General features: G+C 44.6%; 2 protein-coding genes across 2 annotated transcripts in view; one reads left to right on the top strand and one right to left on the bottom strand.

Moving 5' to 3' along the window:
* Positions 1-1,166: 1,166 nt before the first annotated feature.
* COX17 (cytochrome c oxidase copper chaperone COX17) lies at positions 1,167-3,858 on the bottom strand. The gene is made up of 3 exons (XM_074146127.1): positions 3,599-3,858; positions 1,802-1,912; positions 1,167-1,382 (listed from the first exon to the last, which is right to left on the bottom strand). The coding sequence occupies exons 1-2, from the start codon at positions 3,715-3,717 to the stop codon at positions 1,828-1,830; spliced, it is 204 nt and encodes a 67-aa protein (XP_074002228.1). The 5' UTR covers positions 3,718-3,858; the 3' UTR covers positions 1,167-1,382; positions 1,802-1,827.
* A 16,431-nt stretch (positions 3,859-20,289) lies between these two features.
* CFAP91 (cilia and flagella associated protein 91) overlaps positions 20,290-25,896 on the top strand; it is a 32,776-nt gene continuing 27,169 nt past the window's right edge. Inside the window, exons 1-3 of the mRNA XM_074159741.1 lie at positions 20,290-20,383; positions 21,210-21,286; positions 23,450-23,607. Coding sequence (XP_074015842.1) covers positions 20,290-20,383; positions 21,210-21,286; positions 23,450-23,607 — 329 coding nt within the window. The remainder of the gene's footprint in view (positions 20,384-21,209; positions 21,287-23,449; positions 23,608-25,896) is intronic.

Below are 25,896 nucleotides of genomic sequence, written 5' to 3'. Positions count from 1 at the left end.
GTACAACTCTTATCTCAGGACAGGAGAGTAGACAAGCACCATAGAGCTAAGTCTAACAGCCCCGCTTGTTCCCTGCAAGCATTCTAGAGTGTTTGCTCAGAATCCAGTACCTTTGTGAAGTATTCCCAGAAGCAGAGTCTAAACTCTCCTCACAGAACTTGTGAGTCTCGGCACAGACAGCACCAGGTGTCACATACTAAACATTCAGAGCCTATTCATTGCTAGCTCAGAACGTGCAGGCAGAGAAACAATCATGACAGCACCCATCACTCCGACAGGATCAAAACCAAGAGAACAATCATGACAAAGCACAGATTTTGTATCTTCGGTTTCTGAAAAGAAAGCTCAGCAGGTAGAGAGGAAGTAACCAGTGATGCTGTCTTAAGCAAAGTCAACTCACAAAAGGAGGAACTACATTAGGGTTGCAAAGAGACATAATGTGAAACCAGAAAAAGTCCTGCACGTGTAAAAAACTACGAACTGCACTTTTTTTTTTGCTCTAGATTGTAAGGAATTAAAGGCCACAACCACGCCGCCACTCTCATGTCACACAGGTGGGAAAAAAAGCTAGAAAACAAAAGCCCATGCACACCTAGCACAAGACCAACACAAGAAAAACTGGGCATAAAAAAAAAAAATATAAATTTTTCTTTCAAGCAAGTGACCTGTGCACACATCTGCAGTCCTCTGCTCCCCTTCCCTTGAAAAACTACTGGCTCAAGAATTCGAGTTTGATATGGGAAGCACTGAATTCTTCATTCTAAAGAATGAAGCTTGAATCCTAGGGTAAAGCTGTTAGAATTCTTCCAACTTTTTTTGAATGGAGGAAAGCAAATCCAGTTTTGACTCTTAAGGAAAGTTCATTTCATAAGGCTGCAGCTGTCCCTGTACAAATACAATTACACCTCTCCTCACAGACAGCACTACAAGCTTCCGCATGACTTTGCTGCAAGCAGTAACATGGGAGTGTTACCAGCACCATTTCTCAGTTTGCATCAGAGGGAAAACCCACCGAAGGCCCATCTGTTCAAAAACAACCCCAGAGCAATCACTGTTCTCATTTCAATAAATGAGCAGGCTGTTCTCATTCTCTCCATTCCTCCTCATTCAAAACAGCGTGCTACAGGGCATTGTCATTTTTTACTTAAATAAACAGAAGTCATGAACACTGATCATTTTCAGACTTTTATTAGGAGGAAAAAATATATTTTCTATAGCAGCAGTGAAGAACTAACAGTGGAAAAGTCACAGACATGATGCACAGTCTATCATTAGAGACTCTTGATAAATAGTTTCTTTCTTTGTATTTGTTCTTTGAAGTAGCTTGCAGAAATAATTTATTTTGCAGCTTTCCAGAATACCAATCACACCACAGATCTCATCTAGAAAAGAGAGGAAAGACAGCTTCACAAAACATGAATTTCCACTGGATATTGAGGGACAGTTAACAATCAACAAAAAAATCCCAGCAACAAACCCACAGAAACCAACGGCCACACTGTCCTACCATTAGAAATCTAAGCTGAAGTTCAGATCTATTAAAAGACAACAGAGGCAGAACCATACTCTGCTCTTAAGAACCACTCACAAAGGCTGTACACTGCCAGAAGGCTTCACCGCCCTCCCAAGAGCAGCAGTACTTACTCTAGTGTCAATGAGGGTTACTTTGCCTTCCCTCTCGTAAGGAAGACCCCTTTTCCATCATGAACAGTACTCTGGGCCTGCCACTGACATGCCAGGGGCATGATGCCAAGGCACTTCAGAGACAGAGATCGCACACGTTCCTGAAGGCTATACTTACCACATTCACACTCCTGCTCATCTCACTCATATCTTGAAGCCCAGAGCTCTCATACACTCTTTGTGAGCTTCAATTAGGTGCCTGCAATTTTCTTCCCCCTTCTCAATGATGCTGCAAAACAAAAAGAATTCCAAGGTTCAACAACAAAACATTTGCTTACTGTCACTCAAAGCCACAGAACTGACAAGCTGTTGGGGACAATCTGGAGCTTATTAGGCTCCAGAGATCTTTTTGCCCATCCTGTCCAGGGTAGCACTGCTTTGGAAAGTATAACACTATCTCAAAAAGATGGCCAAGTCCAGAGCTGTGCACTTAAAACTCTGATGAAATGCATAACAGAATTTCCTATTAACAGGCCAGTGTCTATTCTGGGCAAGTCTAGACTGGGATTTGTTATACAATGCAAGGCTGTCACATCACTTCAAGTATGCTGATCTCACCAGCAACCAGTTTCAAATCATTCGGTACGGAAGCAACAAAATTTCTAATAAAAGACCAATACTTAATAGGTTGGCCAGTAAATGATGGCTTAGTCCGGCTTCAGTTGGTATTTAGGGAACCTGAACAAAAAAAAAAACCTGTCCAGCTACTCTTAAAAAATTGATTTACCACATATGATAACTTTTGATGCTACTCATCCATCCAAGTGTCTAATACATATTCAAATAGCGGTAAAGAGCCCACCATCGTTGGTATATCACATATACCACAAAAGCAGTTCAGATGCGCTCTTTATTGACTTGCAGAGCGCTTCCTGTCCCCAGAGGTGGAGATTCCACCACGCTGCAGAGCGCAGGTCCCAGGTCTGATCAACCCTCATCTGCCATATTATGCTATTCTTGCTGCCAAAGGAAGAGACTACCAAACTGTGAACAAATGAAATACCATATTTTCTTCATCCTTTAAGTTTTATTACAGTAAGTATGGACAGATGTGCTGGCCACCCAGGGCAACTGCATCGGTCCCCAGATTTGCATCCTACCACCCTTTTCTCAGGGGGCCCTGGACTCACCTTCACACTACCACGTAACATGTACCCCTAGCTTTGGCAAAAATACAGTGTCCAGTATTATGTCACCTCTGAACAACATCTGTACGACTTGTCAGGCAAATAAAAGACAGTTTAGTTGCTGGACTAAAGTAATTTACTGTCATAGACAAAGGAACTCTATTTTGGGGGTGCATTTCATGCTACTTGATAGGCCCTACAATAGTGACTAAGCCTGTAATTACAAATGCAACTATACACATCATTGTCAAATTTTGCACCTCTGTGAGACACGTCATCCTCTGAGACCTAAAAAACAAAGTATTTTATTTAAAGGAGAACAGCATTTATAATCAATTAAACAATAAAAATGTTACTACTATCTGCTAGTACTTGTTGCTTCAGAAAGTCAAGAGTAGATTTGTAAGCAGCATTAAGAGATAATCTCTGAAACCTGTTTTAAACTAGGGGTATTAGATACTAATTGCTTCATTTCTAATTTATCCTTTTAAGACATTTTCTTCTCCTTGTCCCTCTCCCACTCCTCTTGGATGTTCCAGCACCCTCTATCCAGCCTGGGGAGGGCTCCCAAAAACCACCCCGGCACGTTGGTATAGGCAGAAACTTCTAGAAGGCAGCAAGGAGCGTGGCAGAGCAGGAAACCCACCGGGCCCGGTCGGAAGCAGGCGAAGGGCTGTTAAAACGCCCCAGGAGCCCGACGACGGGCCCCGCCTGCGAAGGGGCACACCTTCCCCAGGGGTCCCCAGAGGCCACCCCCCCACACCCCTCAGGGCGGCTGGGCCCCTCACCAGGCGTCCCGCGCTTTCTTGGTCTCGGGGCAGGCGCAGCAGGCCTTCAGCGGCTTCTTCTCGCCCTGCGCCTCCCCCGCGCCCTTGGCGTCACAGCTGGCGGCGGCCACCGTCGACATGGCGGGCCACTCCCCGGCGGCCGCAGCCTGCGGGGTAGAACGGGGCGCCCAGCGGCCGCTAACGGGCACCGCTCGCGGCCTTGAGGGCTCGGTGTGTTCCGGGTCGCCGTCCCCACCGCCCTCCCGCTCGCTTCCCTTCCCGTCAGCGCTTGCGCGCCGGGGCCCGCGGCATGCTGGGAGATGTAGTTGGTAAGCCCTCCTCTCCCCGCGCCCGCCTCTCCTCCCCGCGGTCGCTGCGCATGCGCGGCCCCGTCCCCTTCCCTCGGCTGGCCGTGCCCACCGTTATCCCAGCGCCAGGGCGGGGCGTTGTAACGGACAGCGTCTCCACAACCGGAGCCGCACTCTGCGACGGTCAATCCATCGACGCGTGGAAAGAGACATTCTCCAGGAACGCTCGATACTTAACGAGCCAGAAAGAAATAGGAAGGAGAAAGGGGCGGGGGGGAAATAGCGCCAAGAGCTGAGGGACCTGTGGCAGCTTAGCCAGAGCAGCGACTGACAGGGAGGACCTCAGCTCTGCCAGAGCCAGGCTCCAGGATCAGAAGGTTGCAGCCAGCTATTTATCGAGCACATTTATGGGATGTATGCACCTTTTCCGGGTTAAATGAAGGTGGCCCATCCACCTCATAGCCGGCAGCCGGAACAAGCAAGTGATGCATCATGTGTGTCCCACCCTTTTACCTCACATCCCTTTATTAAAAACAGGCATAATCAGGTCATACAAGTCACAATAGCCAGCAAGATACAAACTGTGGTAAGAACTTAATTTAGAATTAACAATTTGTAACTACAGATCTTAGAATCAGAATTGTCTAGGTTAGAAGGGACCTTTAAGATCATCTAGTCCAACACCATCAACCAACCTAACTCTGATAAAAAACCATCACTAAACCATGTCACTAAGCACTATGTCATCCCCGACACACTCCAGGAACCTCCTAGACTGTTCCTTCTCAGCTGTATTTTGTGCCCAGCTGATATCTGGTAGGTTGAAGTCTCCCACCAGGACAAGGACAAGTGATCTTGAGACCTCTCCCAGCTGCTTATAGAATATTTCATCTATCTGTACATCCTGGTTGGGTGGTCTGTAGCAGACTTCCACCACGATATCAGCCTTGCTGGCCCTCCTCCTGAGTCTTACCCATAGGCACTCAACCCTACTATTACCCTTAATTAGTTCTTGACATTCGTAACCCTCCCTAACACACAGCGCCACCCCTCCTCCTCGCCTGTCCCTTCTGAAGAGTTTGTAGCCATCCATTGCAGCAGCACTCTAGTCATGCGAGTCATCCCACCACATTTCTGTGACGGTGACTACATCATAGCTTTCCTGCCACACGACTTCCAGATCCTCCTGTTTGTTGCCCATGCTGCATGCATTAGTGTAAAAGCACTTCAGCTGGGCTACCGGTCCCACCATCTTTTTGGTGTAGGAAGGCCTAACTTCAACCTGACCATTCCCAGGCACAGTCATAGTTCCTAACCCATCGATGACCCTTGCGCCTCTGCTGATGGATTCCCCCCTTCCCCCTTCACACTTAGTTTAAAGATTGTTTGATGAGCCCTGCCAACTCCTGCGCAAAGACCCTCTTCCCCTTTGAGACAGGTGTACCCTGTCTGTCTCCAGTAGGCTCAGTGTCATGTAAGCCTTCCTGTGCTCAAAAAATCCAAAGTTGTGCCTCTGACACCAGGCTCGGAGCCAGGTATTGATCTGCTGGCTCTTCTTGTTACGTTCCTCGTGCTTCCCTGCGACTGGGATGACACAGGAGAACACTACCTGTACTTCTCTACCAGTTGTCCCAAGGCCCAGAAATCTCTTTTGATCACTCTTTGGTTTCTTGTTAACAACTTGTCTCTGCCTGCCTGAAAAATGAGTAAAGGGTAATAATCTGTGGGGCTTACCAGGGAGGGAAGTTTTCTTTTCATGTCTTTAACCCAGGCCCCAGGAAAGCAGCAGACCTCCCTGAGAAGTGGGTCGGGTCTGCGTATCGGGCTTTCCGCTCCCTTCAGGATGGAGTCGCCTACAACAACGACCTGCCGTTTTTTCTAACTGAGGATGTTTTGATGCTGGGTTTAGTCTGACTTAACCCTGGCGACACCTCCGTAGACATTGAATTGACCTTCTCATTGTGATTGGGTTCCCTTTGCAGAGCCTCATATTTGTTTTTTAAGGGTACCTGGGGAGGTGAGGGAGTTACTGGGGAGACGAGCCTGCTTCGTCAGGCAGGAACTTGTTCCAACAGCCCCCTGTCCTCTACATTACCTTGTTCAGCCTGGCAGAGAGAGGACAGGGAGTTCTCTGTAGCAGGGGCTCTGTCTGCCTGCTTGGTTTCTGCTATGGGAGGCAGGGTGCAACTCTGGCAGTCTTTCTCCCTCTCACATTCCCTGATTTTCCTCAACTTACTTACCTCCTCCCTGAGCTCCATCACTAATCAGAGGAGATCTTCTACCTGGGCACATCTCCCACAGACCTGCCCACCAATGCCAGCTGACACTGGCATAAGAGCAGGGCACACCCCGCAGCCCGATGTCCGAGTGGCAGCATGTTCCCACAGGAGCTCCATCTGGGAAGCTGCATCAGAAGTGGTACATGCAGAGCGCACAGACGCCATGGTCCTCTTCCATGTGGATACCATCGCTATTCTGTGGCCAAGTTGGTAGTCCTTCTGCCCTCTCCGGTGCAGACTCCCTTGTGGTGCTTCTTAATTTGGATGGCACACTCTGTGTCATTTAATCTGATTAAATACCTGCACGCAATTCTTAGTACAAGTACACAGAATCACTGCTTTAGAAGTTCCGGCCTCTCCAACAGTCCTCATCCCAGTTCCCATACGATGGTCATCTGGATCTTCTCCTTACATGCCAGGTAGCAGGAGAATCTTTTCCAGTCACTAGGACAGACTCCAGTGGTGATGGAGTTCCCACTCAGGCTCCACCAACACTCCTTCCTCTCTCTGGATCCCACAGGATACACACCCGTGATCCACTCCATAGATGCCCCAATGGCTGGAGGGTCTATTCTGTTCACCAGGATAGGTACTGGTGGCGATTGCGGCTGTCGATGAAGGGCAACTCCCTCATCCCCCATCTGCAACCCTCCATGTCTTAGTCTATGAGAGGGCAGTTGTAAGTCAGGCAGCCTGCCCTCAAGGGCTAGCCCAGCTGTGACCATCTTTACACCTCATGGGGCAAGACCCCAGGCAACAATGCACCGATCATATTGCCCATGTTTTGTTCCACCTTTGAGAGTTACTATCAATAGTGTGGTGAGGCCTATTGACAGGGATGAAGTAGCCATAACTCCCACTGGGGCAGAGGTCAACTTGGTTACCCTTGCTTCCAACAGAGTTGGAAGGGCATCCAGCAGGACCGCGTGGAGGTGTGACCTCTGCAGCTGAGCCCAGTTAGTAACGATGATCCCATCTTAAGAGAGTCATGGTTACTCCTGCCTCATAGTTACTCCTGCCCTTTAGTCCTACTCAAGTAGTAGAGAAAATGGGATGTCAGGGTTTTTTATTGCAGTTGTGCACAGAAAACTAGAGATCTATGGAGCGAAGAGAACACGTAGATGTGCAGGTACTGCATGTATGAGGATAGCCACCATCGCCGGCAACAAGAAATGTTGCTGTTTCATGGCTGGGGGCCAGCCTGGCCAGTGACAAGGAGAAGATATAGAACTGCTTTTCCTTTGTAGTCTGCCCCAAACTAGGCATCAGCAGCCACTCTTGCCTTCCAGGAATCTGCTATGTACTTGAATATTTTGTCACAGACGGCTCTCTGAGACGACTGCATGCTACACCTGTGCCTGCAACCAGTCCTGATGATGAAAGGGTTATCTCTGCACCTACACAGACTGGCAGGCACGCCGCAGAGCAAAGGGACACCCCACGTAGGTAACATGGGAAGGGCTGCACATCAGCAGGTATGACACTGCTGAGAGCTTGGAAGGGGGAAAGAACATGCCCACCGGGATGCAGCTGCTGTGCCTTTTAACGGGGTGAAGCAAGAGTCAAAGAATTCGCAGCTTATAGCAAGTAGTAAGGGGATCCAAAATTCTAGGAATGCTGACAAGAACATTTGGAGGGACAGAAAACCTGCATTTTAGGTATTTAATTATTTTTTTACTTTTAAGATTAGGTTTTTTGGGGCAGATTATCCCATACTTATCAATCACAGAGGTATTTATTTTGGTCTGTGATGAACAGTAGGTAGCAGTAGCTCCTGTAAAACAGGCTACACGCTCTCAGTCTTAGCAAAACTCAGGAGCTCAAAATATCTGCTAGGGATCTGAACACTCCAGTCAGGTAAAAGCCTGAAAAGGGTTCTGACCTATACATGAAATAGGCATGAAATATCAAACAAATTTCTTGTTTTCAAGAGCCCTGGGAAAGACAGAATTATTCATTATTTTTAGTATTTACCTTTCCAATAAGCCAGGCCAGAAGGGAGATCATTCTCTGTTAAGAGATTTTGCTCTTCTGTTTCTCTGGATCACCAAGGTGAATGCCAACACCGCCGACTCATGCCACCTGAAAAAATAAATAATAGGAGAATATTTTTTTTTTTTATCTCCTCATTCTTACAAAGAGACATGAGAAGTAGAACCTAACTCTTTTCCAGAAGTCCAAAGCTCCACATTATCATCGCACAGGTAGATGAGGCTCTCCTGTTTTCACCATCAAGGCACCTCTGTGGCAACCTGACAATGCGACTCCTTGAAACGCAGGCTCTTGAGGAAATTGCCTATCCCTTGCCATCATGCCTCTGAAATGTAACTCTCACTCACCTAATCAGCCACCTACTTAATTATCCATGAATAATTGCTCAGTAGCCTGTCCTCAGCTATCCCATTGGGCTGGGAAGGTTGTTCAGACTGCCCTATGCCCACGCAGCCTCCTGGTTCAGCACACACGCACTGTGAGGCCATGCAGCCAGGTGTGGTGAACTGGAAGATGTACAGGTTGCGTATGTTGATCAGAATGTGCTTTTCCCAAATCCACATAAACATGCTGCAAGATGGAGCTGAGATTGAAATGCCTAGCAAAAGCATGCATTCAAAGTAGTGCCTTGTTACTAGTTTTTGTTTGGGTTTTTTTTTGTTTTGTTTTTTTTTTAAATATATTAAGCATGTTTTCCTTTCTAATTAACTAGCGTCATCTTTTCTTCCTAAACCTTATTTGGTGGCTACTATCCAAAGGCCTAGACAGAGCTGGTGACAGCAAGAGAAACTCTGAGGGAAAGCCTGTGGTAAAAAAAACCTCAAAGGGGGCTTCCCAAGTTGGCAAGTGAACAGTATCCTTTATTTAACAACATCTTTTATTTTAAAAGAAGAGTTTGAATGAGATTGATTTGGCCTGTAGAAACCAGGAAAAGACAAAACAGAACACATTTTATAATCTTGATGGAGTTACAGAATACAAAGGGCAGAGGGAGGTTAAAATTTAGTCATCTTGGGAGAAGACTTCAAAGGGGTCTCTGCACAAAGGTATGGCCTGTGGAGACTTAAACACCTCTGCAAGCAGCACTCATTTTAACTCTAGCAGCTTTCCAAATAGATTAAGAAGGAGCACTGCTATTTTGGCCATGCTGCCTGCAGGGTCATAGTTTGTAACAGAATCACCCTGGAGGAAGGAATCGCTTCTTGGTGGGATGAAGGGGCAAGGGCTGGGAGGGAGGAGAAGGAAGGAAATTGCCATTAAAGCACAGTTAACACGTTTTCATACTGACCAATTTGGAATACAGTGCAAAGGGGAGATTACAGCCTTTTCTCTTCTGACATTACATTGTGCATAAAGATTGATTGTTAACTTCGTGCTTTTTGTTTTCCACTTGTCCTCTGCTTGCTGACAGTGGCAAAATAATTATATTAAAGAGTATGTGTCAGAATGAACAGATTCATCTACCAGTCAAAGAGGAATGGCTGAGGGCAGGCTACCAAGCTCAGGCTGCTGGAAAACTGCCAGATCCAGTACCCAGGAAAGGAGATTCAGTGAAAATCTCAGAGCTTCAGAAAGAGATAATGAAAAAAGGCCCTCCCTCAATCTACCATGTCACTTGGCATCCTCGTGCCACATATGAGAGTACAAGGACTACAGATAGCACCGGACGTTTACAGCTCTGGGTTTAGGGAAGCAATGGGTGAAATAGGGGCAGACTGCCCAGTTGCCCTGGTGTTCCAAATTATTTTCCCTGCATAGCCCTTTATCAGAATTACAGAACATATAGCAGTGATTAACGATGTATAATCATCACAGTAGCACTGCAGCCTATACTGTTGGCTTCTTGTATCTTCAGTTTCAGCCCATTAAAAGAGTGGTTGTCCAAAAAAAGAAGTACTTTTCTCTTAGACTCAAGTAGACAGACTTTTCAAGCAACCTCAAAAATATATTTACATTCATTGTTACTGTTAAGTAGGGTAAGCCCCTGTCAATGTCAGTTGAAAGTAGCAATCTGGGGTAGTCTGGGGTTTTCCAAATCTCTCACACTCCTGATATGCATGATAGAGGGTAAATTTGGCTGTGGAAAATCTGTGTGGTGAAACACAGCCAAATATATTTTGGTATTTTCCACATAGTGCCTATTATGGGAACCACTAACCCTTTACTGTCTTGAAAAAAGAAACCTGTTCAATATTGGTCCAGAGAAATATTTTTGTCTTTTGTATTTGAGACACCCACTGCTCCAGAGGCTCAGTCAACCATACGCTGTGTTTGATTGTCAAAGGTGTCTGTGTTTCTGGTCAACACTTAGATACACACAGGGGAAAAAAAAGGACTTCAAACCTGTAAGTGAGATGACTTGTCAGGAGACAAGAACAATTGAGCCTTTGGACACGTGGCAGCTTTCCGCATCGCAGATGTGCAGCAGTTGATGTTGGATGTGCCTTTCAAGCCCAGTCAGGCTTACTTCAGTGCTTGCTGGGATGACTTATTAGCTGTTACTCTTCCTGAAGGGAACACCCATGAAAATCCAAGCATTCTGGAATAGATCGCATTGCACAGACTGGTGGGAAGGGAAGGCCAGGTGTTTGCACTCAAATGGCTGCATATGCTACCAACACAACAAAAGAGTGCAACTGAAGAAAGCAAGTGTGTGCTGTCTTGACAGTCTCTGTGCTTAGAAACTCAGAAAATCCCAACCTGTATTTGGAAAATAACATCACTAATCCTCCAAAAGACATGAATCTGCAAAGGTCTGTCCCTCCACTGCAGTAAGACCCTCTTGTTTTCACTTAAAAGTCAGAAAAAAATAGCCCAGGTTTAAAAGTGTTTACGCATGAAGAACATACATGCCAGGGGCAAGTTTTGCTAACCTCAGAAATATTTTTCCTCCACTGCAGAGTTAACCAAGACAGCTGCCAATATAGTTCTTTCCAAACAGGAAACCTCTTTCATTCTCACTTCTCACGACTTGAAAGAGTAAGACTTTCAAACTTCTGCATAACCCTAATATGAATTGTCAGAACTGATCAGAACGTGACCCCAAGCAATGAGACAGCTGAGCCCCTGTTAATACATAGCACCACATGCACGCATGGATGGCCTCCGTTTAGTCACCCCACAAAAATCAAATGCTGCCTAAGGTCTATGCTTATATATTACAGGAAGCCTCGTTCAGAACCTAAGTCCACTTGCCTATGTATTGAAGAAAAATGCCTCACTGTAGTTCCATAAAATATTCCGTAATACAAACTTCTAACCTTGACAAGTTCTGCTGCAAACCAGGCAGTGTTTCGTAACAACTCCAATGAATGGTGGTAAGATCTGTCCATCAACTGAGAAGCAGCAATATAGTAAGTCCACTTGTTTTCCACAGCACACATTCTAGTTGTCTTTTTTTTCCTCCTAATTGCTGTTGCTATTAAGAATTTTATTCTGCTTGGTGGCATGCCTTTTTCATGTCTGTGTTGGTAGCAAATCCAGCTTGTTTCAATCTATCCAAGTCTCTCTTGAGCATGTTTTATGAAATGTGGAGCTCCCCTATAGCAAAGAGTTTAACATTCACAACTGTGGGAGCTAACTGGAAGCCTGGAAGGAATCATTAGTATTTACAAATACACGAGTCATTTCACTTTTGAGATATCACTGATTGCAGCTGTATAATTCTGTGTACTCACATCCTAGCATCTCACTCCTTTTAAATATTGCATCAAGACATATGCTGCACAGTGCTGCAAGCTGCCTGTAAAGAGCCTGCAACACTGCCTTTCTTCTGAATCCATTTAGAACCCCCACAGCTGTTACTGGCAAAGATACAAAATAATGTAGAAATTTCAGTCACTCTTAAGCCATTCTTTTACATCAGTGGTCAAGCTAAACTTTTACTTTCAACAGTTAATTCTCTTGCACTTGTTTTCTTCTGCTTTTCTTACCGTTGATCCAGGAGAAGAATTTCTGAGTCCAATAAGCATTATTTGCACTTTCTGAAAGATCTTTAGAATCCTTATTCCCACCAAAAATCAATTGGACTTGACTATCAAGTGCTTGAGGGTCAGATTTTAAGAAGCATTACGGCATCTCTATATGCAAATGGAGGGATTCTCAAGAGAGCCTATTTACATTGACATCTTCCTAAATACATTATATAGCTTGAATACAATTATTTTTGAAAAACTGACATGGGAACACAAGTCATCTAAGTGGCAAAAAAATTCATCTAAACTTTCAGCTCAAGCCTATAACCTGACTATTTTGCCTCAATCTTCAATATGCTGTACAGTACACTGTGCAGTATTTTCTCCAGTACTGAGTGTCTTGGTTTGGTACTTACGCTGTGTAAAAATACTAAATTCTACTCAATGCATCCTTTCTGGACTGGCACATCACTAACTCCAACTACTCCAGCCCCTTATTTAAAACCCAGAATGGATTCTTCCAGGTTTGATTCTCCTAGGGATCCATCCAAAGACTTACTCAGGATCAAAGAGAGGATGTTTCCAGGTCAACATGCTAGATGCCGAGTTCCTATTGTGCTCTCACAGTTGATCTGTCAAGACACCAATGACATGCTCTAGAACCTGTACTGTGTTCTGTTCAGCATCCACCATTTGAGACTGGGAAGTGAAGTGAGAAGGGCTATGTGAGTCCAGGCAAAGACAGAGGAACTTTCAAGACTGGAGAGAACACAGGCTTCGTTTACTTAGATGAGGGAAGTGATACTTACACATCCTTCCCCAATCCTTGAAAGGACTCTGTTCAGCCCCCACCCAATTCTAGCTTTTTTCTTCCCATGGCCCAAGTGTCCCATCACTGCTGCCTCACCCTTTTATTTCTGGCAGGCCTCCCCCAGGCCCTTGGATGTGTGCTAGCCCTCAGCTGACCTCCATTCAGTGGATTGCAACTGAAGAATGGTAAGTAAATTTTTTTTTGGAACAGTTTAATAAACAGAATTAAGATCGAGTTGCACTAATTGTTTAAGAGGAAAGAGCGTAGTGTATGGAAGAGTTATACTGTATTCTAATAACAAGCTGAAATGGGACTCCATAGCACTTCTGTCCAGCTATTTAATTTCTATTAAAAGAGTGGCTAAAATGGTCACAGAAAATGATGATTCCCTGATGCTCCCCCTTCAGATCAGGCAAGCACAAACATTCATTCCCTGGAAAAGTTTTCCAACTAGTTGGAAGCCAGACTTGACCAGGCACCTTGGCAAGCAATAGGAGAAAGAACAAGGAGTGCAGAAATGCTGCAGAGGTCACCAAGGTACTCCATTTTATAGTTTTTGACATGTCAGAAAAATACATACTACGCGTCTCCCTGTCTGCTGAACTGTTAGGCTACCCTGCACTACTGTGGGCTTTAGTACAAACCATCCATCAAGCAGCCAGTAAAACTCTAGCTACTGAACTCCTGAGCTTCTGGCTAGAAAGATCTCCTGGGCTCAAGGAGACAACTTTCTGTCTACAACCCTTGACATTCTTAGGGAGTCACCACCCTGCTTATTCATGCCGGCTCCCTGCCTAGTCTGGGGGAGAGCAGAGTCGAGAAACACTGAAGATTGGCCAGGCCAGGATGGTCGTTGCTGGTGACAGCACCCTCCCTGTATCCCTGCAGGCTGAACAGGTACCACCAGTCAAGCGTTAGGGAGATCAGTACTTCAGTAGGGCCTCTCCTCAGGCTCAAGTAAAACAGGGCAACTCACATCTATCCCATCCAGACTATTAACAGGCTCCAAATGGTTTTTGGATTGCCCTTTTAAAGAAATGGATATCACCAGAACCAGAAGTCAGTGGTGGCTGGAACCCCTTCCACTCCCTGAAATCTCTCTCATCCCTCCTCAAGCACCTTCTAGTTACAGCTACCTCTTGCCTGCCTTCCCTTCCTCCCTGCACTTGGACTCCCTTTTCCCAGTCAGTGAGTTTCCTCTATTCCCCCCAGCTCAATAGGCAGCTATAAGCAAACACAGTTGTTAATTTATTTGTCTGTTTGTCTATTTAAAAAGCAATAAGGCTGGAGCCAACCTCTCACAAAAAGCAGATATGGAATCTGATCACAACCCAATTACAAGCACATTTCTCATCCAGGTCTCCAGAACAAGAAGTAGTTGGATTGCTTTGAAGATACAAGCTCATCCCAATTTCTAAGCCAGAAATATGGGATGAAATCCTGTCCGTTAAGTCAATGTAACACTCCCATTAAATTGTTCCTCTGGTTTCCAGAGGATAATTATAACCAGAGGATAAAAAATATTCCACCATACGGTTCCTCTTACCTCTTGTGCTCTGACTAGGATGCAGCATCTCCTCTGCTGATTCAACCACTGATTGGGGCAGCAAGGAACAGAGGGAATCTAATGTTTAATTTTGAAAAGAAACATTTTAACACACTGGAACTTGAAAGCTAACATGTTGACACTGCCATTTATTTCTCTTAGTATTGCATGGGAGGAGTGAGAACACTAGGCATTCACTCATTCCCTAAGGAGTTAACTAAGACCCTTTTCCTACTGAGGTGAGACAAAAACATTCCTGACTTCAACCCAGAAAATCATCCAAACGTCATCCCTGTTCATTAAGAATCTCATCCAAAATTCATCCAAGTGAAATTAAGTATACGAATCTCCTTCAGAGAATGCCTGAAGTATTGGTAAACTTGAAGGGTTTGTCACAAATTGGCCTTCTCTGAACAATGGGCTGAAAATGTAAATTCTCCCTTCCTTTTTTTTTTTTAAGTGCTAATTAAAACCACTACAGAAGTCTTTCAGAAGGCTTTGAGGTGAATTCTTTAACTGTGATCACAAAGTACTACTACATTTTCTTTGAACTTTGACTTTTTAGACAATCTGTAAATTCCTTCTAGTACACAAAATCTGCCAACAGAGGTACTACAAAAAGCAAAGCAAGGGAGAACAGAACCTTCATCTGGTTTTCCTATTTCAATAGTTTTATCTCAAAATGTCTTTCTTAGCAGAACACTTAGTAAAAACAGCACAAAGAAACCATAGAATTCACCTTGGCAAAGCTCCATTTACCACAATCAGTACTCCAAGGCCATTTTTACAAAAGACGTCACAAGTTACAAGTGAGGTATTTGACAATGGATATAATGCCTTACTATAGCCAAAAGCCAGCAGAGAGACAAGGCCTCGATCCACAAAACATCAGATTTCACAGCAACTGTCTTCTCACATCTTTTTGGACTTACCTCTGCTTCTTGCCAGAATAGTGACCACATCTTCCTCCTCCTCTTTTCTTCACTCTCCTTCACCATCTCTTCAGATAGGCTGGGAGGAAGGATCCCTTCTCGTGGATTAAAAACCTAGCAACCACATTGAGTGCAGCCTCGTGCTGCTGCTTTTCTGCTCCTTCTGAATCACACATCTGGAAAAAGGTGTTTATTATACACAGTAAACCATGCAGACATCGGACAGGGAATGGAAATTAGGGCTTACCTTAGATGGGTCCAAGGGCCAAAATCATTTTGTATCATTTCACGTTTAACAGAAGTGGTGAACTGGCACCACCCAGAGTAGACTGTGATGGACCGTACATGGAGAAATTGTGACATCGTGTGGCAAGAATGGGAAATGGCACACTAACGGTTACTAATTTTAAACAGATGACTTTAATTTTGGCATTTCCTGCCATCAAAGCCTCAACGGTGCTTTTAATGCTATAACTTTTCTGCCTGTAACTTAGATTTTTTTTTTTAATAGTTAGAAAAAAGCCACCACGCAGCATGACATGCACTCAGCGCCACAACAGTGCTGTCATTTGACAACAGCTAACAGACAGCAAAAGAGGGCCATCTACATAATTAAGCTTAATGTCATATGGATGACATCTTGCCAGGGGTTTCACAGATCCTCCTGGATTGCAGGGGAAAAGTCACATTCAAGAAACCCAGTACTCTCCTAGGCTTTGGAGGAAGACGGAAAACAGAGTAAGGACTCAATCTATCTAGCTCAACTTCTTTGCCTTCTCCCCCCGCAAATCCTGCCTTTCCACACTCTTTCCCACTTTTTCAGCTCCTCATCCAGGTCTTTCATTTTCTTGTCCAGACCACTTCAGTTCCGCTTTACCAGCTGCTCACCCTGTCTCTCCCTCCTCCCCCTGCACCCTGGTTCTCTACCACCTCACTCTCTCCTACTAATTTTTCTTTGCTCAGCCAGCTGAGTTTCTCCTCTAAAAAAATCACACTTTCACATCCAATCCATTTTCTCTTTGTCCAGCTACTATTCTGCTCTCAACTAATGCCTAATACTACCTTGACTAAATTTTCCACTTCTTTTTGTTTGATTTTACAGTTCAAACACATCAGCAAGTCATCACAGCATAACAAGTCCATCAACAGAGTAGCAGAAATTCATCCTGCAGCAAATTACACCTTTTTATCTTAAGGTTAACATGAGGTAAAATGTCCATCAGCCTCTTTCATGGGCAGCTACACTAGTGCATTTTACTACAATTTCGCAACATGCTAAGCCTTGGCACAGACTTAGTCCAGTCAGTGACTGCACAGTAACTCACAAAGGTGTGGACAGTTTACTCACACATCTGAGCACCTGGTGTCCCCTCAGAGCCAAACGACTATAAAAAAAAACTAATCACCAGATAGACAGCACCCCAGCTCAGTCTTGTTCTGGAAAAGCGATTACTGGAAAAAAAAACAACCCAAAAATCATGCTACAGCGCTCAGCACTGAGAAGAAAGCCCATTAGTCAAGTTCTTTGAAAACTGTACCTAAGAAACAATTTTTTTTGATTGCTTACAGTTTAGTTGCCTTCAGCCCCCTTTCACCAGAGCAACAGGATGTGTCCTTGATGTGGACAGACAGACCTGCCAGATAAACTTTGAGTCCTTTTTCCAAAGTGCTGGTCAGAGACAAGGTTGCCAGAGTTTCAGAGTTTACTGCCTGGGATCAAATATGTTCGTGGGTCCTTTTGTGTTTGGAAATGGCTGATCTGCATTTAAAAAAAAAAAAAAAAAAAAAAAAAAAAGATACCAGTTCAAACCAAACTTTACCCCTTTGCCTTTTCAGTCTGTTCCACAGCCCTGGCCAGGTTTCACTCCAGCTGCAGGTCCACAGGAATACGAAAGACTTCAAGCAAAGAATATTCAGGATAGTAATAACCAACACAACTTTCAACACTTGTAAGGCTGTTCACTGTCCATATCTGTAATTAACAGAGATTTCTCAGAAATGTTAGTTAAAAATAAGCTACTGTGTTACACACACACGCCCTAATCTAATCTAAGTAAGCTACATGAACTTGAACCTTGAGCTTTTTAGCTCAGCCACATATAACTGTCACCTCCCATGAGCAAGTGCTAGTCTTCAGGCAGCTACGCAGTGACCTGAAAACTTTCATCTTTTATTTTCTGACAGGTTAGTTTTCAGCCACATCAGTCTCCTGAGATGGTTCACCACATAGTCTTTCAGCTGCCAACACCAACTGATCAGAAGCAGTGGGACCAGGCAGCTCATGGTTAACACAGAAGAAGGTGGCAACATTGGTATTACATTTAGACCAATTTAATGTGGTTAAAGTTTATAGTGGGGCTGCACCTTTTTTATCTTCCACAACTCCAGAGTACTTGTCTGTCAGGCTGTGTCCTGGGCTTTAATTGTACTCTGGCTCCTCCACTCATGTACGTGTTTCATTGTTCCTTCTCTATCTGTTTCCACCTGGTTCCTTTTCTCATCAGAAAAACAGAAGTCCAGGCCACTGGTACCCAGACATCTCTGAAAACCTTAAAATGGAAAAATGTGAGAGTGTGGAGCTGACAAAGAACCATTTTTGGCCAAAGTACAGTTCACACACTTTGTTACCTCAAGGCACATGTCCAGCATGGAAAAATTTCAGCATGGAAATTACAAAGTTCTAATGAAATGTGATACAAAAAAGGAAAACTGAACTTGATCATGAGAAACATTGGGCAACTCTATTAACAAGTGACTTTTGCTGCACCTGTCAATAATTATAGTAAGGTATCACTTTGTAAAGGTCTTTAATAAAACGGAAGGCCTTTACAGCCTGTTGGGTATCTTTAGGGCATGATCAAGCCATTGTGGAAAATAACATCCTACAGATGTCACTCAGCTGTGATGGCATTTCTTAGTTCAGACTCACAACTGAGTCTTCAATTAACCCATTTTGATCAACTACCCGAAGAAAGAAATTGCTGCTTGTTACGGTTTGAGAAATCCCCAACAATTTATTGTTGTTTAGACAATTATTCTATCACCCGATGACCCCTCCCCACCCAGGAAGGGGAATCAGAAAAAAACAAGGAAACCAAGGGTTGAAATATAAACAGACTTAATAGACTAAGACTAGATAATTAACATCAATAACACTAAAGAACCAATATTGATCCCAATACCAACATAAAATATACAAAGATTATACTCAGCCAATTCTATCAGCAGGAAGCTGTTCCCTCCCAGCTGTGGACAGCAAACGTCGGACACTGTGAACACTATGGTTTCAGGAAGAAGGGAAGGCCTCTGGGGTCCGGCACCAGGGCAAGGAGTTCTCCAGATTGCAGCCATTAAGGAAGAGAGAGCACTTCGCAGCAAACTTTCTAATTTGTATTGAGTGTGTCATTCATGGTGTGAAATAATTCTGTTGGCCAGCTTGGGTCAAGCGCCTGGTTCTCGCTCCTCTTCATCCCCGCACCTGGCAAGGCTCAAAAACACTGAGACCTTCAAACCCGAATACCATAGCTGGCTATAAAGTAAATATTTTAATGAATTCACTAGAGTCTTTTAAAAGTGCAGTTTTCCCAGGCATTAGAAATTAGTCCTGTGTCACTCAAACCAGGACATTGCTTCAAACAAGCGGTGGGCCTTTAAGAAAGTAAACCTGCATTCAAAGTTGAATTCAATGGCTATGTGTGAATTGGCAGAGCAAAGAAATTTGGAGTCACGGTCGTAGAGTTGCTCTCCTGGGATGAAGGACCGAGGTGCCAAAATTTTATGCCAGATAGGACAAGCTGTGAATTCTTTGATAGACACAGTTCTACACACAAAATAACTAACACAAGGGACCTGCTTCAAAACTATGAGCAGAGGAGAGGGCCCAATTGCAATTTTGCTGCTTTTTATATCCTGTTCCGAAAGTCTCAGCAGCATTGCCTCTAAATCTCCTTAGGCTGACAAAAGCATTGACCCTTCCTCTTTAACAGCATGAAGAAGCCTCAGGCTTTGTTCCCTACAGAAGATGATGGCCTCCTCCTTGCAAAAACAGCAATGCGTCTTAATAACAGCGTAGTATTTATTTGTAATGCTTCATGCAGGTCTCTCCAGATGCTTTACAAATGCAAAAAATACCTGCAGCCTCTCTGGGAAGCAGACAGCAAGCCAATTTATTTCCACCACTTTATGGCAGCAGAAGTCCTAAGCAGTAACAAGCAGAGCCAGGAGTAAGAATACCCGGGCTTGAATCCAGCCCCCAACTGTAATTAATAAACCAGTTTTCTTTAGCGCTGCGCGAGGGTCCAGGGGAACTGGAGAGCATCACATAAAACAACCAGAGCAAGAACTGCTGAAAAGCAAAAATACCTAGTCCCTCCCTCTCCATGTCGGTCGGTCAGTCGTTCCCTGTCCTCCCCAAACCACCGACCGGCCGTCCCCATGCCTGTTCCCCTGAGCAGCCCACGACGGGGGCTCTCCGCGGCTCCCCACCGGGGAGAATGCAGTCATCGGCGGGGAAGGGAGTGCGGCTGAACACGGGGGGCTGCCCTGACGCCCACCTCACGCAGGTGGCGGTGGGGACCGATGAAAGACCTGCTGACGTCCCCGTCTTCCAGGCCGCAGCAGGAGAGCGCTTTGTCCCCCACCACCGCCGCCGCTACCCAGCAGGCAGGCGGCACAAAATGGAGGGCCCGGGGCTCTGCGGGAAGTGGGGCCTACGGGGAGTTTGGAGTAGGCTGCGGCAGCCTGCCGGGAGCGGGGAGGCGGGGGAATCCGACGGACGGCCAGGGCCATCCCCGGGGAAAGGCCCAGGAAAGCCCCGCCGCCCTGCGGTGGAAGGTAGCGGCTCCCCCCGCCCCGCCCGTCACGGCCCGCCGTAAGGGGCGTGGCCTTCTCCCCTGCCGGCGGTCGCCATGGGAACACAGACGGCGGCGCCATGAGCCGCACGGTGACCGGCGCGGTGCGGGCCCCGCTCCTCGGGGACAGCAGCGGCCGAATGGCTCCCGGCCGGACCTTCGACTGCCTCTACGGTACCGGGCCCGGCCGGGAGGGGCAACGTTCTCCTCGCCGCACTTGCAGCCCCCGAGGATGGGGGACTGTTGCGGCCAGGCCTGACATCCCTCCGCGAGGAGGGAGGCCGCGTCCGGCTGGGCCGGCCGGGCCCGGGGCGGGGAGTTAGGTGCTGGCTGGATGGGCGCGCAGGTCGTGAAGCGGTAGGGCTGGCCGAGCAGACATCCCGCCTCTGCCCGGGCCTCCCCTGCCGGCCGGCTGGCCCCCGTGCAAGAGGAGTTGTACGGCCGGAGTTGGCCGAGGGGCTGTCACTGAGCGACCGGCAAAGGGTTAGGCAGGGGAAGCAGGTTTGGAGCTGGATGCCACCCCCCGAGGAGGAGGGCAGAGCCACATAGTGGTAAAGCCTTAGGGTCGGCAGCAGTAACAGAGTGATCAGGAGCGAGGGGAGGCTTGGGACTATGAAACCTGTGCGAGCCGGGGGAAAGACAGTACTAGCTCTATATCCCAGAGGGAAGCATCATGTACAGTATATTTCCACTGATTACCGTTGCACCGTGCTTTCTTTTTTTTCTGTTGCATGTCTTCATTTTCTGTTTAAGTTGGCAGTGCTTTCAAGAAAAGTAGATTTTTCTTCAGTCGTGTTCATCTTCCACATGCAGTAGTATTTCAGCTCTGAGGCTCATTTGTGTGATGGTGGAGTTTCTTTAATATGGAGACATGTATTTCAGGGTTTTTTCTTTCCTAGTTTCTTCTATGGACAGATCTTTAAAGAGGGAAGTGGAGCCTGACGACTCACACTGGTTCCTCAAATATGTAACTAGTTCCATTTATTCACTTATCTTTCAGACCCTCTGTACACACCATCAAGTGAGAAGGACCATTCAAAGTCAAATGTCCATGTTCAACTTGTTGGTGATAAAGTGGTAGGTGTTGGCCAAAGATGGCTCACATGCACACCTTATATTTTTGTGTGTATGCGTACACATGGGTAGAAACTCTGTCCAGTTAAGTTCTAAGCTGCCTTCTTAACACAGCAAAATACAAAGCAAAGGAAGTGGTTTTATCTAAAACAAGATTTAACACAAAGAGTAACCATGATTGCTGACCTAGGGTGACTCTGTAGCAGCCTAGAAATGCCCAGTATCATGTCCTGAGTAATTTCCTAAATTGTGTGTCAGTATTTTTAATAGAATACCTCCAAATGCTGTTAAGAATAGCTTGTATATGTTATTAGGATCTAAGAAAAGAACTGGACAGTTGTTGGGCTGTTGTTCAAGCAGAGCTGTTAAAACATGTTATTTCACGTGGTGCCTCGTCACTTGCCTGGGAATATACTTACACTACAGCTCAAGGTAGCATACTTAGACAGTTTAAATTGAACTAGGTAGCAACAGCTAAGCAGCCTGTAAAGATTGCAAACCCATCCTGATTCTTTGTACTAGGTTAGCACAATTTTACTTCCTAGCTAAGCCCTTAGGTAGCTAGCCCATGCTTGGCTCCCTACTGTATTTGCTCCCTTACTATCAAAATTCACCTTAACTAGTTTAAAAGCAGCTAGGACATGACTGTGGGAGTTGCAGTCACACCTTTAGACAGCAGTTATTGATAGCTGGGCAGGCTGCATATAGGTGGAATGCCAAAGCAAAGCAGACTTAGTACAACTGCACAATGAATTGGATTTTAAACAAAGAGTCCTCTTGAAGCTTTGCACTTGGCTGAGCCTGCAAGGCAGATATTCTGAGCTCTGAAACTCCATTGCTGTACAGCGAGGAGAAAATCCCTGGGCAGCTTTCCAACAACGCACGGAATCAAGAAACATTTTTCTGAAGAATGTTTCTGGATGTCTTTTATCCCATTATCTCAGACTCTTTCTTAGATCTACGTGAAAAAAAACAAAACAAACTGTGTTATTTGTCTGCCTCTCCATAGAAAGACATACACATGGAGCTGGAAACATTGCCTGTCATCATAGAGATCCTTGCAACAACATGGCTGTGTTAACAGTTCAGGTCAGACAAAGTAAGCAGGCATACTGTCACTGATGTTGTCACATCATAGGTATAATGTTGCACGTGGGTATGGTGACAAGCTGTGACTTGCATAAAACATATTTTAAGCATATGAATCAGCAAGTGCATAATGTACAATACAAATCAATAAGACTTTGAATTCTTAGTCTATAGCATCACAAAATGGAGTGGACAGGGATTGTGATAGTTTATAGGGTTTTCCAAATTCTTGAAAGTTGAATTCCCTTTAAGGAGAAATGAAACAAAAATGCAGTCTCATGCACAGCAAGCAGCTACTCACAGTAGGGTGCCTAGATCTTCATCATCTGACATTCTCTTACACTCTGGTCAGTCGGTGTACTTGAAATGTCACCACTACCCTATATGCATCTGAGTTAGCACCTGCTGAAATGAAAGGGGCGATTCACAATTCAAATCTGATTTCAGGCTTCACAGAAGCTCAATCCAAGACAGCTACATCACTTATACTTGAGTCACGATTGCAAAGATTTATTGGCAACCATAAATTTAGAGATTTAAGGCATATCTACCCAGGAAAATTAATGCTTAAAAGGAAAGGTGTGGATTTTTAATGTGATCATTTTTGTGTGCTAAGTCCTGCAGAGATATTTTTAACGCATGCTAAAATTGTTACAGTATAAAATAATATAACTTTACTCTGTAAGTGGAATATGTTACTTCATTTCTAGAGCACACGAAATAGGAGGGAATTACATGGGGTAATGTGGTAGAAGTTCACATTACTGCACATTCACAGTTACTGCACACTAACTTCTTTATGTAACGAACTGTTAGACCCTTTGATTTTAAGTATAAGTTTAGACACTGGAAAACAGCCAGAAGACATATCTGTGCATCTGCTGCTAGTCTGGTATGCTCCACATCTTGAGAAGCACCATCTAACCAGCTGACATCATTAGCATACGTATGCCACTTCTTTACCCATCCCAAATGTGCAGTCCTGTAAATCACAGCAAGCTGAAATTCTGATCTCTTTACTTCTGTTTGAAATCGCTAAATCACTGCCTCTCTTCTTTGTGTCCATGCATACATTAGGTGAAGGCACCAATGTTAAGAAGTATGTTTAGTACCTTGATCCATTTCCCAGGCTACAGTCTGCTCTTGGAGGGCAAAGATCCAGTGCCTCCATTTATCAACCAAAGATGGAGAGGGAAGGCTCAGCATTGTCTGGAGGCTCTTCAGCAGCTTTCTGTGTAAGTGTTCTGTGGTTGGATAATTTAAAACAAACACACAAACAAAACCAACAAAAACCCATGCACATTGAAGTGGAGATGACTGCAATTTGCTCCTACTTATATTTCGCTTGAAATTAAGAGATTGCAGCTGTTGTGGAGTATGGTTGCCCATCTGTTTCTTACAGGGTGGATGTTGCACATTCCTTCATCCCTGTGCTATCTGCTTTGCAGCGGTTGCCGGGAAAAAGAAGAGTTATTTCAGTCTCTTATAGATCAGATAAGTTATGAAGACTTCAGTGACTCGGGTGTTACTTCAGCAGGAGCTGTTTCCTTTTAGTCCCGTGCAGTTGCAGCTGGTTAGAATCCTTTTGCTGCTCATTCAAGAGCGTATGGGGCCCGAACCAGGGCACCACATTTTTAGTGTAGGGGTTTCTTAGTTGAACTTTCTCCTGGCATTACAGTTTTGGCTTCTGATTCAGCAAATATTTTAAAAAAACATTTGTGTTTTGCTACACCGTGTGGTTTTTGGAGTCCTCTTGTAGCTGTATTCAAGACTGCAGGCATCAGCCTAGATAGTTGTTTCCAGAGGTTTTTGCTGCGTTAACAAGCTGACTTTAGACCAGGGGCTTTTCAGAGGATGGGTGCTCTGGGGTTGCTGGTAACTGAGTTCTACCACATGCCAGATGGTAACCAAAGAAGTTTAATAGTGATACAGCAGATTTCACACCTGGTTTCAAAAGCATATTCTTTCATTTCCATAATAAAATAAGAATTTTGGAGCCTTTTTTCTTCTTATTATTTTCAGCATTTCAAACTGTCCCCAGTACACAAAAACCTTAGTAGCTTCATATATTTTGCCTGCTACTCTGTAATAGGAATTTATTTGATGCCTGTGCTGCTTTAAAATTGATTTACATTTCAACAACATGTATTTGCAAAATGTCTTGAAATTAACAAAAAATGAGAAACACATCCCCTCTGTTTCAACCTGCACTGATTGACAGTGTTGCTGATACCGAAGATAGAATATTTCCCAGCTGTCTTCTGCAGTTGCAATGCCTCTGCAAGGTTACCAGGAATAAAAGCTCATTTATTTCAGCAAAGTCAGCAAATATAAGTCAAGGACATGCAAGAGGCAGGATCTGTGGAATAAAAGGGGCTGTTTCACTGGGTTCCCATTCTGCCTATAACTATACCATGATAGGATGAACAGCTTATGCTAATAAAGTTAGATCATAAGAATAATTGCCCACCTGTGCTGCATGAAACACAAATCCATCTGGATGGAGCAACAGTCTGATATGTAAAGAGTCAGTCAGTGGAACTAGCCATCAGCTCAATTAACTCATTTGAATTACAAACACAAGTTCACAATAATAGGTTGATTAGTGCTGAGCAAGTATCTCAGGTTACTGCACTGCACCTCAAAGCATTCCGCTCTTTTTTTGTCATGTGATATGACTGAAAGCACTGGGAAGAGATGACTTTAAACTTACCTTGGCAGTAAATTTTATGTCACAGAGGTTAATGAAGCATCTCTCTGTAGGCTTTGCAGTAGTGGGTAGCCATACTGTGGCTCCCCGAGTTCCACAGTACATCTCGCAGGGCTTAGATGAGGTCTTTGAAGACAACTGATCTCAGCATGCAATCCTCTGTTTTGATCCCAGCTGTCGAGCAATGTTATGTATTGTTAATTGTATCTCTGTAAATATACCTCTGTATTTAAAATTAGGCAGCAGCAACCAACTCCAGCACCCACAATCCCATACATCTGAGGTCAGGATTCTTACAAGTTGCCAAAAATGGTCTTACAAAAAACATGACCTTCAGGACTTGCCATATATCTAGCTTAAGAAAATGACTTACCTTAATGGCATGATTTGGGCTTTTTTTTTTTTTAAAGAAGTTCTGTTTCTTGTCTTTAACCACCTTGCAGGTTGAGAAGAGTAAGACTGGAATATAAAGTGGTTGTGAAATCAAATAGCAATCCTGATGCTTTCAAAGGACTCAATTCTACCCATTCTTTCACTGACTGCCTTAATGAGGTCTACCTCATGGTCTTCCAAAGCTTTAAAATAAAGAAAACCCTCCAAGATATAATAGAGAAAAATTTAAACAGTCTGCCTACTTTAAATTCAAAATGGGAAAAAAAATGAAGAAAGGCTGTTCTTGCAAAAGATACGCCAAAAGATACACTTGTTCCAGCATGGGTTTTGAAACATTCACATGGTCATACTAATTTTTCTCCTTTATTGGAGAATTCAAAGTAAAATTGCTGATTCTAAAATTTTCCACATTCGCTCAAAA

Source organism: Numenius arquata, chromosome 1 (assembly GCF_964106895.1).
Source record: "Numenius arquata chromosome 1, bNumArq3.hap1.1, whole genome shotgun sequence".
NCBI classification, from domain to species: Eukaryota; Metazoa; Chordata; class Aves; order Charadriiformes; family Scolopacidae; genus Numenius; species Numenius arquata.
This window is presented reverse-complemented; position numbering and strand designations above follow the sequence as displayed.

Excerpts from the sequence above, each read along its gene's own strand:
- COX17 (XM_074146127.1), bottom strand. The coding sequence starts at position 3,717 with ATGTCGACGGTGGCCGCCGCCAGCTGTGACGCCAAGGGCGCGGGGGAG. Across the intron at positions 1,913-3,598 it reads AAGAAAGCGCGGGACGCCTG|CATCATTGAGAAGGGGGAAG; the intron begins GTGAGGGGCCCA and ends TTTGTTTTGCAG.